Source organism: Ranitomeya imitator, chromosome 3 (assembly GCF_032444005.1).
Source record: "Ranitomeya imitator isolate aRanImi1 chromosome 3, aRanImi1.pri, whole genome shotgun sequence".
Classification (NCBI taxonomy): domain Eukaryota; kingdom Metazoa; phylum Chordata; class Amphibia; order Anura; family Dendrobatidae; genus Ranitomeya; species Ranitomeya imitator.
This window is the reverse complement of record NC_091284.1, coordinates 465,973,406-465,988,420: the sequence shown is the minus strand read 5'-3', so window position 1 is coordinate 465,988,420 and position 15,015 is coordinate 465,973,406. Positions and strand designations below refer to the sequence as shown.

Sequence of the window (15,015 nt, the reverse complement as noted above, 5' to 3'; positions counted from 1 at the left end):
TGATGTATGCAATCCCTATCTGATGTATTTAAAAACCTGATCTGTATACAAGTTGCACATTTCGCAGAATTGTGCAAAAAATGTGCCAGATATTTTGGCATACATAAAGTTACTCAGAAGGGAGACTGAAGTACATTTGCTAAAAATTATGGAAATTTTTCAGCTATTTGTTGTTGTTTTTTTGCAGCATATTTTTGGGTGTGTGGTTTGTCTACCGTACATGTTCAATAAAGCAAGTTTTATGCACCAAAAAAACGCTTTAAAAAAAATGCCATTGCTTTTTTTTTTTTTTTTGCGTTTATTCACTCATTACTTTTTACAGGTGAAAACAAAAAAAGCTGCAAAAAACATTGAAACAATGACATGCTGCAGATTTCAGAAACGCTGCCATAGCTTTTGCTGGTACTATAAAAAGTAGCTTTTAAGTTGCATAAAAAAATCTGCAAAAACACTGCATATAAACATATCCACAAGGTGTAAGTTTTCTGAACTGAAGCTTTTATTTCCTATAATAAAACCAATTTAGTTAAATCAACAATGCCATAAAAATTCTTGATTTACATATAATTTTAATACAACAGTTCACCAATACAGTGGTGACAATACAATGCAACTTGAGCCGAAGCAAAATATAACAGCAATCCGATCATGCAAGATTTAATTTTCCTCTTTGCTGCATTGTTTTTTTTTTCCCCTCCAGTTTTGGGACTAATAATTTAAATGAAAATGTAAGGTAGTGTATTTGAGATTTTTTGTTCTTTTAGATCCATCTTTGTTCCTTCTTGCTGTAGTCTTGAAAATAGAAATTGAGAACTGATTGACCTATTCACTCAACATCCTCTAAAGGCATATAGTATACACAACTTTTGACTGTTCTAATAATGTCTTACTAGACAGAAGATGATAGGATTCCATTGTTTTCAAATCTTCTTATTGTTCTAGCCCTGTAAAAACAAACACAAAAATGCAATGTTAAAGAGGTTTTGTTTTTTCATAAATGTTTTTTTTTTTAAATCCAATTACCCATACTGTTGTGTGACTAGATATTCTACAAACTGATTTTCTTTTTCATTTCCATGTAGTCCCTTTCAACCTGCAGCTTCCCTTGTTTACATCTTAGAACCAAGAGAAATGTGTGTTTGTGTGTGTAACGTGTGAGGCTGTGTTCACACGCTGCGGATCCGCAGCAGTTTTCCCAAAGTTTACAGTACAATGTAAACCTATGGGAAAAAAACCGCTGTGCACATGCTGCGGAAAAAGCCGCGCGGAAACGCTGCGGATTATTTTCCGCAGCATGTCAATTGTTTGTGCGGATTCCAACCAGCACCAATAGGAAAGTGCTGGTGAAAACCCGCAGAAGAATCCGCAGAACAAACCGCAAGAAAATCCGCAGTTTTGCACTGCGGATTTTCCAAATCCGCTGTGGAAAAAATCAGCAGGAAAATCTGCAGCGTGGGCACATACCCTTAGATATGCTTAAAAAACAAGAAAAGTCACTCCGAAATAATTCTCAGACAGTTGCTTAGTAGCAGGGACAAATAACAGACAATAGTTATAGGGCAGATGAAGGGAACTAATTGTCCCTACTGTAGCGTTTCCCTTGGGGGACACTCGCTTTGCACGGGAATAACGCATACAGGCACGATTTCTCACACAAATTAAGTCCGTTCCGGTTTATTAAAGCATCATAAACTGCACCGTAAGCCAGGTTACACACAGTCTGTTACTTTAACACGTGTGGCTTTACAAAACATTCGATAGTCACGTCTTTTCTCCATTACAGTTCATTACATGCATCAACGGAACATATTAAACCCCGACAGTCTGTTCCAATGGCAGATACGTCTCTGCCATATATTACAGGTTTTTCCCATACCAGGGGTTACCTCTCAGGAGTTTCGGCTCCACACACTGACTCCTGCCAGTTCTGGTTCACAGGGAAACAGCCTCACTGTAATCACAGTCCTTGTGCCCAGGGCCCTCGGATAGTCCAGACCCACAGTAGGAACTGTAGCTTCCCCAACACAGAAACCGTCTCAGGCTCTGTAGATGCAGCCTTTCCATGCGCTTCCAGGAAGTCCAAGCACAGGTACTTCCAACACACAGGCCGTCAGTCCATGATCTTACCAGGTGCTTACAGGACTCCAGTCCATCCGTGGACAATCCAACACCCTCGAGCATTCAGTCCATAGCCTCAGCAGTGCTTCCAGGACTCCAGCCCACTTCAGGACAATCCAACACTCTGACCCGTCCACTAGGTACAAGGTCTCAGGTGCTTGCAGGACTTCCCCAATGCCAGGAAACACCAACCCTCCAGGACCTTGTACATGGACCAAACAGATCCATACACAGGAACCATGTGACCCACACCCTGGTCACATTACATACCTGTAACCACTCCCCTGGGTGGGAGTGTTGTGTGTTTGGCTAGTCTGACCCTCCCATCTCTCATAACTAGCCCTGCCAGTCTCCCGTTAGAACTACACAATTACTTGTGGGACTATAGGTCCCAGCACACAAACTTAACTTCAGACTTACAGCGCAGAGTGTCTTCCTCTGCAACACACACACCGGCCATTTACACTCCTGATGGACTTTGTGTCATCACATTTATGCCTCCAAGTGCATCTTGAAGCGCATACAAAGCGCCCCCCCAGCTGTAACATGGGTCACTGCACCACACTACCTTGTCGAGGTTGGCACCCTCGCTCAACGTCGAATGACCCTATATGCCTTTAAAAACATCCTCTTTGCAGCACACAAATAATACATGCACGCCATCCAGGAATAGGGTACAATAAAAGGAAAATCAGTAGTCAAAGGATACAATATTTTCCTTTTAAACGGAAGGTGCCGCAATTCTGTTTTTGTATTAAAAATGATTGTTTATATAAACAATTATTTTTAATACAAAATTATTTTTTACTTTAATATCTTTTTTATTAATTATTTTTGCAGCCACTGGGCGCCGCCATTTTGCTTTGCAGGAGTGTAAGAGTCCCAGCACGACACTTACACTCTGCAAATACGGCAGCCCTGGGCATAGGAGGCTGCGGTCGGGAGCCGACCCCATACCTAGCATTATAAGCTGCTCTCTGCTCTGATGTGGCCACGCCCCCTGGGCTGTCTCCACATCACAGCAGAGGCAGGAGGTCGGCGTCATCTTTCTTCAGACCATAGTGTGTGAGCTCCACTCACTGTGACTTGAGAGCTGCGCTGTTATAGGAGAGACAGCTCCAGCTGCCTCCCCTTTCACACTGTCCGCAGCGGCCGTTCCCTGTCCTCTGCTATGCTGCCTGGTGTGTGGCTGTGATCTCTAGAATCGCTAGAGAGGGTGAAGTGCTGTGGTCTGATGTCCTCTATCAGGAGCTGCAGAGAGGTAACAGAGGGGGGATGGGGGAGGCTCTCTGTGCTGCTCCGACCTCACTGCAGCTCCTCACAGGACATCAGACCGTGCATCTATCACTATACTGTGCTGAGCCATGTATCCTCTCCTGTGTGATACTATGCTGACCTGTGTATCTAATCATATACTGTGTGATACTATGCTGAGCCATGTATCTAATCCTATCCTGTGTGATACTATGCTGAGCCGTGTATCTAATCCTATCCTTTGTAATACTGTCTGCTGAGCCGTGTATCTAATCCTACCCTGCGTAATACTGTCTGCTGAGCCGTGTATCTAATCCTATTCTGTGTGATACTGTCTGCTGAGCCATGTATCTAATCCTATCCTGTGTGATACTATGCTGAGCCGTGTATCTAATCCTATCCTGTGTGATACTATGCTGAGCCGTGTATCTAATCCTATCCTGTGTGATACTGTCTGCTGAGCAGTGTATCTAATCCTACCCTGTGTAATACTGTCTGCTGAGCCGTGTATCTAATCCTATCCTTTGTAATACTGTCTGCTGAGCCGTGTATCTAATCCTCTCCTGTGTGATACTGTCTGCTGAGCCGTGTATCTAATCCTCTCCTGTGTGATACTGTCTGCTGAGCCGTGTATCTAATCCTCTCCTATGCACTCCTCTCCCCGCTGCATATCTTTCCCCATTGCACACACAACTCAATGCGTGCGATAACAGGAGCTGCGAGCGTCATGCTGTATTATGGCATTATGTGAGATCTATATGATGGTATTATGTGATCTGTATGGTGGTATTATGCTTGATCCGTATTGTGAGAATTATATGGTGGTATTGTGTGTGATCTATATGGCGGTATTATGTGTAATCTATATGGCGGTATTATGTGAGATCTATATGGTGGTATTGTGTGATCTATTTGATAGTATTGTGTGTGATCTACATGGCGGTATTATGTGTGATCTGTATGGTGGTATTATGTGAGAACACTATGGCAGTATTATCTTCATAAAGTGGACCCATTCTAGGGTTGTTCGGGTTGAGCAGCTGCACGCGGGTCTGGGGTAATAGAGGGGGCAGCATGGCCTCCAGTTAGGTGCAGTCAGGGGAGGGCTGGTGAGGCAGCTGAAGAGAGGGGTCTCATTTTTATAGTTACTATATGGCTACATTTCCTTCCCAGCGTCACCCCGGACTGCGCCTGTCGCCTCGCTTTCACACATCGCCAGGACAGGATGGGGAAGACAGGATCTGAGGAGGGGAATGGGGTCTGCATGCAAAGTCTGGATCAGAACAGGCTATCAATCCTCAGAAATGTTTCCTGAATTTCTGTGGAGCAGACAGTCCATCCATGTGTATAAAAGACAGCGCTCTATGTACAATCCCTGGCTGCTCCACGCACCGAACAGGGTGCCCCCATAGAACAGCACACTGCTCTCCTGAAATACTCTGTGCTGCTGTCACCCTGCTCCCTCCACCATACATCTCCCAGAATCCTTGCTACCTGCCATCCTCGGTGACTGTCTACTTGTCAGTAAAAGGCTGCTTTCACACTAGCGTCGGTACGGGCCCGTCGCAGTGCGTCGGGCCGACGTACCGATGCATGCTGTGAAAGAAATGCCCAACGTGGGCAGCGGAAGCAGTCTTACGACGCTTCCGCTGCCCCATTGCAAAGTCCGGGGAGGAGGGGGCATTTTTTTGTGGCGGCGGTCCGCCAAAACACGACGCAACCGTCGCACGACGGTTGCGACGTGTGGCAATACGTCACAAGGCGTCGGTAATGTTAGTCTATGGGGGAAAAACGCATCCTGCAGACAACTTTGCAGGATGCGTTTTTTCTCCTGAATGACGCATTGCAAACAACGCTAGTGTGAAAGTAGCCTAAGGCTGCCTTCACACTATCAGTATTTGGTCAGTGTTTGTAAGCCAAAACCAGGAGTGGGTGATAAATACAGAAGTTGTGCATATGTTTCTATTATACTTTTCCTCTAATTGTTCCTCTCCTGGTTTTGGCTTACAAATACTGATGGTGTAACGGCAGCCTTAGGCCATGTTCACACAGTGCGTTTTTTACTGCGGAACCGCAGCGTTTTTGCCGCTGCGGTTCCGCAGCTATTTTCCATGCAGGGTACAGTACAATGTACCCTATGGAAAACAGGAACCGCTGTGCACATGATCCTGAATTTAAAAAAAAAAGCCGCGCTGAATAGCCGCGGTAAAAAAGGAGCATGTCACTTCTTTTTTCGGAGCCGCAGCGGTTCTGCACCCATAGACCTCCATTGTGAGGTCAAACCCGCAGATCAAAAATATATCTGCGGGTTTTATTGCGGTTTGTAGTGCAGAACCGCTGCAGCAGGAAGTGCGGGGAGCGGGCGGAAGTGCGTGGGCGGAGTGTGGCTGCCCCGATCCCACCCCCCCATGCTCCGATGCCCCCCCCCCGTGCAATAATCTCCCCCCCTTATACTTACCCGGCCTCCCGGTGTCCGTCCGGCCGTCTTCTCCCTGGGCGCCGCCATCTTGCAAAATGGCGGGCGCATGCGCAGTGCGCCCGCCGAATCTGCCGGCCGGCAGATTCGTTCCAAAGTGCATTTTGATCACTGAGAGGTTATATCTCAGTGATCAAAATAAAAAAAAATAGTAAATGTCACCCCCATAGGTAGGGACAATAAAAAAAATTTAAGAATTTTTTTTTTTTTTCCCCACTAAGGTTAGAATAGGGTTAGGGTATTTTCAGCCATTTTAACCCTAAAAAACTTCCTAGAAAACACACAGACTCTGCATAGAAAACTGCATAAAAAAAGGGATCAAAAAACGCATCAAAAAAGCACCAAAAAAAGGACCTGCGTTTTCTGCCAAGAGCTGCGGTTTCAGTCCTGACAAAAAAAGGATGGAAATCAGGAACGTGTGAACATACCCTTACGGTATGTTCACACGTTCCTGATTTCCATCCTTTTTTTGTCAGGACTGTTTTTTAAAAAACTGCAGCTCTTGGCAGAAAACGCAGGTCCTTTTTTTGGTCCTTTTTTTGTCCTTTTTTGATCCTTTTTTTTAATCCTTTTTTTTGATCCTTTTTTTTATGCAGTTTTCTATGCAGTTAAAATGGCTGAAAATACCCTAACCCTACCCCTACCCCTACCCCTATTCTAACCTTAGTGGAAAAAAAAAAAAAATTCTTAATTTTTTTTTATTGTCCCTACCTATGGGGGTGACAAAGGGGGGGGGGGGGGGGGGCGTGTCATTTACTATTTTTTTTTTTTATTTTGATCACTGAGATAGGTTATATCTCAGTGATCAAAATGCACTTTGGAACGAATCTGCCGGCCGGCAGATTCGGCGGGCGCACTGCGCATGCGCCCGCCATTTTGCAAGATGGCTGCGCCCAGGGAGAAGACGGCCGGACGGACACCGGGACGCCGGGTAAGTATAAGGGGGGGAGATTAGGGCACGGGGGGGGGCATCGGAGCACTGGGCGGGGGCATCGGAGCACGGGGGGCGGGATCGGAGCACGGGGGGCAGCCACACTCCGCCCACGCACTTCCGCCCGCTTCCCGCTGCAGCGGTTCGGCACCACAAACCGCAGTAAAACCCGCAGATATTTTTTTCATCTGTGGGTTTTACTGCGGGTTTGACCTCACAATGGAGGTCAATGGGTGCAGAACCGCTGCGGCTCCGAAAAAAGAAGTGACATGGTACTTCTTTTTTCCCGCAGCTATTCAGCGCGGTTTTTTTTTTTTATTTTCCGCATTGTGGGCACAGCAGTTCCTGTTTTCCATAGGGTACAATGTAATGTACCCTGCATGGAAAACGGCTGCGGACCCGCAGCGGGAAAATCGCGGCAATTCCGCATGAAAAAAAGGATCGTGTGAACATGGCCTTACTCTGCAGTCACCAACAAAATGGCTGCTCACTGGGTTCCTGAGTATCATCCTCTCTAATCCCTTAGCCCAGAAGGGGAGGAGAGGAGAGGAGAGGAGAGATCACACACACATCAGCAGACTCCACCCATAATTACTGCAGTGCTGTAATGTGAGCTATTTGTACTCTAGGTTTTTCTGAAATTTCAGCAGCTGCTCCCCCTAGTGTTTAAAAGTGGTTTTGGAAATTCCAAAACTTTTCAAATTATTTTTCATATTTTACAAAATTATAAACAAATGATAGTATTTTTTTAAGACAATGTAAACAATTCTTTACATTTTTACAATTGCTGTAAAAAAAATTTTTTTTGATGGCACCTTCCCTTTAAGCATCCAAATTGACACCTAAATGACACAGTAAGTCAAAAGTGAATAAACCAAGCACAGATTCCAGGACAAAAGATTAAAAAAAAAATGCTTTGTAAATGCCAAATGTCACGGGTCGGTCACAAAACGACGGAACACACAAGGGTACACCGGGGACACTTTAACAACGGTGGACCCTGACTGTAGGGAACGGGGAATGGGCACCTCCTGCACTCACCTGAGGCTATGCCCTGGTCTTACTAACATCCCTATACGGGTTCTTTCAACCCGTCGCCGACCAGGATACCTTGTCCCTCACTTGCCCTGCTCTAATCCCTATGTAGGGATCTGGCAGGTGAGAGCACTGGTCCCACCGCTGCACTAATACAACACAAGGAAAGTTACACAACAAAGGGACAAAGAAACCATAACACAACACTTAGCTTTCTCTGCTGCAATGCACCGCACAGCAGAGTAAGGCACCAGGAATGAGGATTCAGCTGCAGAACCAAAGCACTTAGCAAGCAGCGATTCCAGCAAGGTTGGTATCCAAAGGACCTGTATAACCAACAGTCAGCTGAAGCACCAGGTGACCTTTTAAAGGAAGGTGGGAGTGGTAACAAACATCAGCTGACCCAGCAGCAATGCAATGCAATATCACCAGTGGCCACCGGGCGGAGAAAACTGCATTAACCCCCAATGACCAGAAAGGAAAAAACGTTTTAATCTGAAGGAAACCAGATCTGCCACAGATCCAAACAGAGATCGTGACACCATACTTGGCATAGTGAATAGGGATGAGTGGACCTCTGGATGTTCGGGTTTGTGGGGTTTAGCCATACTGTAGTTCAAAGTTTGGTACGGCATCCGAACTAGACCCAAATCAAATAGAAGTCAATGGGGACCTGAACTTCAGAGTTTAAAATGGTCATAGTAAGGGCTAGGGGGCAGCAAATTAAAAAAAATGGAACAATTTCCCTGCAAATGAGTGTGGAAATAATCTTGACCAAGGAGTTCCAAATGGAAGATGTATCTAACACTGTTTTTTTTTTGTTGTTGTTTTTTTCATTTGGGGAGGCCCCAAAATTAAACAGATGGCAAATAGAGTATAACAATGGCTGGGTAGGACTGATAGAGTTGTCCATATCTTTGGCTTACTAGACAAGTCCTGTGGGTTTCACACCTGGTTTGTCTTAATGAATATTAGCCTCCCCACATTGGCTTTGGACAGACAGATGTGACTGTCTGTGATGACATCGCCTGCTGTGCTAAACACACGTTCCGACAGCACACTTGACGCAAGTCATGCCAGCTCCTCAAATCATAAAGGGCAAATAGTGATGAGCGAACGTGCTCAGATAACGTGTTATCTGAGTGTCTTAGGTGTGCTCGGATAATATGTTCCAGTCCTTGCAGCTGCTTGTTTACCAGCTGTTAGACAGCAGCAACTCGTGAGGATTGCCTGTTTGTTGGACTGCCACAACATATTCAGCAGCTGGAATTCGAACATATATTAACGTAGCACGCCCAAGATACTCAGATAACATGTTATCGGAGCATGTTCGCTCATCACTAAGGGCAAGCTCGGGCTGTGTCCAATTTGGAGACCCAGTGTTAAATGGGCAGACTCATTAATTAGCGTATGCACATGTACTCTTCCACCATGTTGTAACTCTGCCTCCTGCTAATAGGGACAGTATCAGCTTGTGCCGGATGTTGTGGCATGCTGAGAAATTTTTTTCCACATTTTGGCCATGCTAACCTTGCCTTCCAAGGTGGTGGCAGTGCCCCAGCTGCATTGGCTATTTCCCCCTCCAATGCCTTGTTCTTACACGGCGCCCCTGCTGTCAGGTGGAAATGCCGTCAGTAGTACCTCTACTAGCGTGTGCTTGTATTCATGCATTTTGCAATCCTGCTCCAGTGACTGAAGTAATATTAGTCCATTGTACTTGTAGCAGGGATCTAGCAGGGTGGCCACCCAATAGTCAGCAGTGGTAACAATCTCAGCAACTCTGTCCATGCGCCGGCACATATTGGCTCATGTGTGCCAGGCTGCCCAGAGGCAATGACAAGTTGGCCTCAGTGGAAGGTGTATTGTTTGGGTCCTCAGTATCCCCCCCCAGCCACGCTCCAGTGATGCTGGTGAGCTGATTTGAGTGGCACCCTACTGTGAAAATGGTTTATCCTCATCTTCCAAAACTGTCCCCTGGCTGGACAGTTGTGTACTTCGCCGCTGTTGGTACAAGAACCCACCCTTCGAGCCAAGATTGGAAGACAGGCCTGATAACGGTGTGAATGGTCCCTATTCATCCTGCTTCTCTAACTACTGTGCCACCACCTCATGCATCATTGCCTGAAGTGTTTTTTCCAACAGGCATAGAAGTGGTATAGTAATTCTCATGATGGCGTCATCAGCGTTGGCAATGTTGGAGTATTCAAAGCAGCGCCACACTGCACACACGTCCCGCAAGGAGGCCCACTCATTGGCGGGGAATTGGTGTCCCCGCCCATGCTGCGGCTGATACTCCACTATTGCCTGCTGCTGCTCTCAAAGTCTCTCTAGCATAAGCAAGGTGGAGTTCCACCTTGTTGGTACGTCGCATATGAGGCGGTGAGCTGGAAGGCAGAAGTGATGTAGTAGCTCAGCCAAATGAGCAAGGGGCAGGGTGAGAACGCCGAAAGTGCACACACTGCCCATACTTTCAGCAGCATCTCTGAGATATGTGGGTAATTTCTAAGACAGCTCTGCACCACCATATTCATGCTGAATATGTGTGCTAGGCAAGGGATAGGCCAAGAGCTGCTGTGAGATTTTGCCCGTTATCATTTTCAACTAGGCCAGGTTAGAGGTTCACCGGCACCAACCACTCATCTGTGATCCCCGTCCACAGCTCCTGCAAGATGTAGGATTTTCCCCCCAAACAAATGAGTTTCAGAACAGCCTGCTGTCATTTCCCCCTGCCTTTGCTGAAGTTGGTAGTGCAGGTCTTACTGTGACTGGATGAGGAGGAGGCAACCTGGACAGGTACAGGTGCTTTTCACAAAATTAAAATATCAAAAAAAGTTAATTTTTCAGTTCTTAATTACAAAAAGTGAAACTCCTATATTCTATAGAGTCATTACAAACAGATAAATCTATTTCAAGTGTTTATTTCTGTTAATGTTGATGATTATGGCTTACAGCCAATGAAAACCCAAAAGACACTATCTCAGTAAATTAGAATAATTAACCAAAACCACCTGCAAAGGCTTCCTAAGCATTTAAAAAAGGTCCCTTAGGGCTCATACTCACTTGCGCGAAACTCAGATGAGTCTCGCATGGCAATACCCGGCACTGCACCTGGCACAGAGGAGCGGAGCGTGCAGCTGCATGTATTCCTATGCGGCCGCACGCTCCGATCTGAGTGCCGGCAGAAGCGCCGGGTATTAACAAGTGAGACTCATCTGAGTTTCGCGCAAGTGAGTATGAGCCCTTCGTCTTTCAATAGGCTCCAAAATCATGGGGAAGACTGCTGACTTGACATGTCCAGAAGCCAGTCATTGACGCACTCCACAAGGAGGGCAAGCCACAAAAGGTCATTGCTAAAGAAGCTGGCTGTTCAGACTGCTGTATCCAAGCATATTAATGGAAAGTTGAGTGGAAGGAAAGGTGTGGTAGAAAAAGGTACACAAGCAACCGGGATAACCGCAGCTTAAAAAGGATTGTTAAGAAAAGGCCATTCAAAAATTTGGGAGAAATTCACAAGGAGTGCACTGCTGCTTAAGTCATTTTCCTTAAGTCAAGCCACTCATGACCAATAGACAACGCCAGAAGCGTCTTACCTGGGCCAAGGAGAAAAAGAACTGGACTGTTGCTCAGTGAGTGGTCCACGGTGTTGTTTTCATATGAAAGTAAATTTTGCATTTCATTGGGAATTCAAGATCCCAGACTCTGAAGAAAGAGTGGAGAGGCACACAATCCAAGCTGCTTTGAGGTCTAGTGTGAAGTTTCCACAATTAGTGGTGGTTTGGGGAGCCATGTCATCTGTTGTTGTAGGTCCACTGTGTTTTATCAAGACCAAAGTCAGTGCGGCTGTCTACCAGGAAATTTTAGAGCACTTCATGTTTCCCTCTGCCGACAAGCTTTTTGGAGATGGAAATTTAATTCTCCAGCAGGACATGGCACCTGTCCACACTGCCAAAAGTCACAATACCTGGTTTAAAAACTACAGTATCACTGTGCTTGATTGGCCAGCAAACTCGCCTGACCTTAACCCAATAGAGAATCAATGGGGTCTTGTTAAGAGGGAGATATGGGTGTCAGGTCCTACATAAACAGTTTCCAGGAAAGTGGATTGGTCTTCGTGGGCCAGTTGAATGGCCACCAAGGTCTTCTGATCTGACCCCCTTAGACTTTTATCTTTGGGGTCATTTGAAGGCAATTGTCTATGCTGTGAAGATAAGAGATGTGCAGCATCTGAAACAATGGATACTGGAAGCCTGTGCTAGCATTTCTTCTGCGGTGTTGCTATCAGTGTGTCAAGAGTGAGAGAAGAGGGTTGCATTGACAATCCAACACAATGGGCAGCACTTTAAAAATATTTTATAAGTGGTCATAAATTTGTAAATAGCTCATGAAAGAACAAAGTTACATTAAAACCAAGCACACCATTGTTTTTCTTGTGAAATTCTCAATAAGTATGATGTCACATGACCCTCTTACCATTGTAAAAAATAAAGTTGGATTCAAAATGGCCAACTTCAAAATGGCCACCATGATCACCACCCATCTTGAAAAGTTTTCCACCCTCCCATATACTAATGTGCCACAAACAGGAAGTTGATATCACCAATCATTCCCATTTTATTTAGGTGTATCCATATAAATGGCCCACACTGTATATATATATATGCACTGCTCAAAAAAATAAAGGGAACACTAAAATCCCTCGTCCTAGATATCACTAAATGAAATATTCCAGTTGTAAATCCTTATTCATTACATAGTGGAATGTGATGAGAACAATAAAACCTAAAAATGATCAACGTAAATCACAACTAATATCCGACGGAGGTCTGGAGTTGGAATGATGCTCAAAATCAAAGTGGAAAATTAAGTTACAGGCTGATCCAACTTAAGTGGAAATGCCCCAAGACAAGGAAATGATGCTCAGTAGTGTGTGTGGCCTCCACGTGCCTGCATGACCTCCCAACAATGCCTGGGCATGCTCCTGATGAGGCGGCGGATGGTCTCCTGTGGGATCTCCTTCCAGACCTGGACTAAAGGATCCGTCAACTCCTGGACAGTCGGTTGTGCAACGTGACATTGGTGGATGATGCGAGACATGATGTCTTCAATCGGATTCAGGTCTGGGGAACAGGCGGGCCAGTCCATAGCTTCAATGCATTCATCTTGCAGGAACTGTCGACACACTCCAGCCACATAAGGTCTGGCATTGTCCTGCATTAGGAGGAACCCAGGGCCAACCGCTTCAGCATATGGTCTCACAAGGTGTCTGAGGATCTCATCTCGGTACCTAATGGCAGTCAGACTACCTCTGGTGAGCACATGGAGGGCTGTGCGGCCCTCCAAAGAAGTGCCACCCCACACCATTACTGACCCACTGCCAAACCGGTCATGCTGAAGGATGTTGCAGGCAGCAGATCTCTCTCCACGGCGTCTCCAGACTCTGTCACGTCTGTCACATGTGCTCAGTGTGAACCTGCTTTCATCTGTGAAGAGCACAGGGCGCCAGTGACGAATTTGCCAATCCTGGTGTTCTGTGGCAAATGCCAAGCGTCCTGCACAGTGTTGGGCTGTGAGTACAACTCCCATCTGTGGATGTCGGGCACTCAGACCATCCTCATGGAGTCGGTTTCTAACCATTTGTGCTGACATGCACATTTGTGGCCTGCTGGAGGTAATTTTGCAGGGCTCTGGCAGTGCTCCTCCTGTTCCTCTTTGCAAAAAGGCTAAGGTAGAGGTCCTGCTGCTGGGTTGTTGCCCTCCTACGGCCCCCTCCACGTCTCCTGGTGTACTGGCCTGTCTCCTGTTAGTGCCTCCAGCCTCTGGACACTACGCTGACAGACACAGCAAACCTTGCCACAGCTCACATTGATGTGCCATCCTGGATGAGCTGCACTCCCTGAGCCACTTATGTGGGCTGTAGAGTCCGTCTCACGCTACCACAAGTGTGAAAGCACTACCAACATTCAAAAGTGACCAAGACATCAGCTAGAAGGCATTGGTACTGAGATGTGGTCTGTGGTCACACCCGCAGAACCACTCCTTTACTGAGTGTGTCTTGAAAATTGCCAATAATTTCTATCTGTTGTCTATTCCATTTGCACAACAGCATGTGAAATTGATTGTCAAACAGTGTTTCTTCCCAAATGGACAGTTTGATTTCACAGAAGTTTGATTTACTTGGAGTTATGTTCTGTTGTTTAAGTGTTCCTTTTATTTTTTTGAGCAGTGTGTGTAGATATATATATATATATATATATATATATACAGTACAGACCAAAAGTTTGGACACAATTTCTCATTTAAAGATTCTTCAGTATTTTCATGACTATGAAAATTGTACATTCACACTGAAGGCATGAAAACTATGAATTAACACATGTGGAATTATATACTTAACAAAAAAGTGTGAAACAACTGAAACTATATCTTATATTCTAGGTTCTTCAAAGTAGCCACCTTTTGCTTTGATGACTGCTTTGCATACTCTTGGCATTCTCTTGATGAGCTTCAAGAGGAAGTCACCGGAAATGGTTTTCACTTCACAGGAGTACCCCGTCAGGTTTAATAAGTGGGATTTCTTGCCTTATAAATGGGGTTGGGACCATCAGTTGTGTTGTGCAGAAGTCTGGTGGATACACAGCTGATAGTCCTACTGAATAGACTGTTAGAATTTGTATTATGGCAAGAAAAAAGCAGCTAGGTAAAGAAAAACAAGTGGCCATCATTACTTTAAGAAATGAAGGGCAGTCAGTCCAAAAAATTGGGAAAACTTTGAAAGTGTCCCCAAGTGCAGTGGCAAAAAACATCAAGCACTACAAAGAAACTGACTCACATCAGGACTGCCCCAGGAAAGGAAGACCAAGAGTCACCTCTGCTTCTGAGTATAAGTTTATCCGAGTCACCAGCCTCAGAAATCGCAGGTTAACAGCAGCTCAGATTAGAGACCAGGTCAATGCCACACAGAGTTCTAGCAGCAGACACATCTCTACAACAACTGTTAAGAGGAGACATTGTGCAGTAGGCCTTTATGGTAAAATAGCTGCTAGGAAACCACTGCTAAGGACAGGCAACAAGCAGAAGAGACTTGTTTGGGCTAAAGAACACAAGGAATGGACATTAGACTAGTGGAAATCTGTGCTTTGGTTTGATGAGTCCAAATTTGAGATCTTTGGTTCCAACCACCGGGGCTTTGTGCGATGCCGAA

The 15,015-nt window shown here is 45.5% G+C and overlaps 1 protein-coding gene across 1 annotated transcript in view; it reads right to left on the bottom strand.

Moving 5' to 3' along the window:
* Nucleotides 1–513: 513 nt before the first annotated feature.
* Nucleotides 514–15,015, bottom strand: part of LOC138670262 (uncharacterized) — a 107,786-nt gene continuing 93,284 nt past the window's right edge. The window contains exon 12 of the mRNA XM_069757444.1: nt 514–944. Coding sequence (XP_069613545.1) covers nt 931–944 — 14 coding nt within the window. The 3' untranslated portion in view covers nt 514–930. The remainder of the gene's footprint in view (nt 945–15,015) is intronic.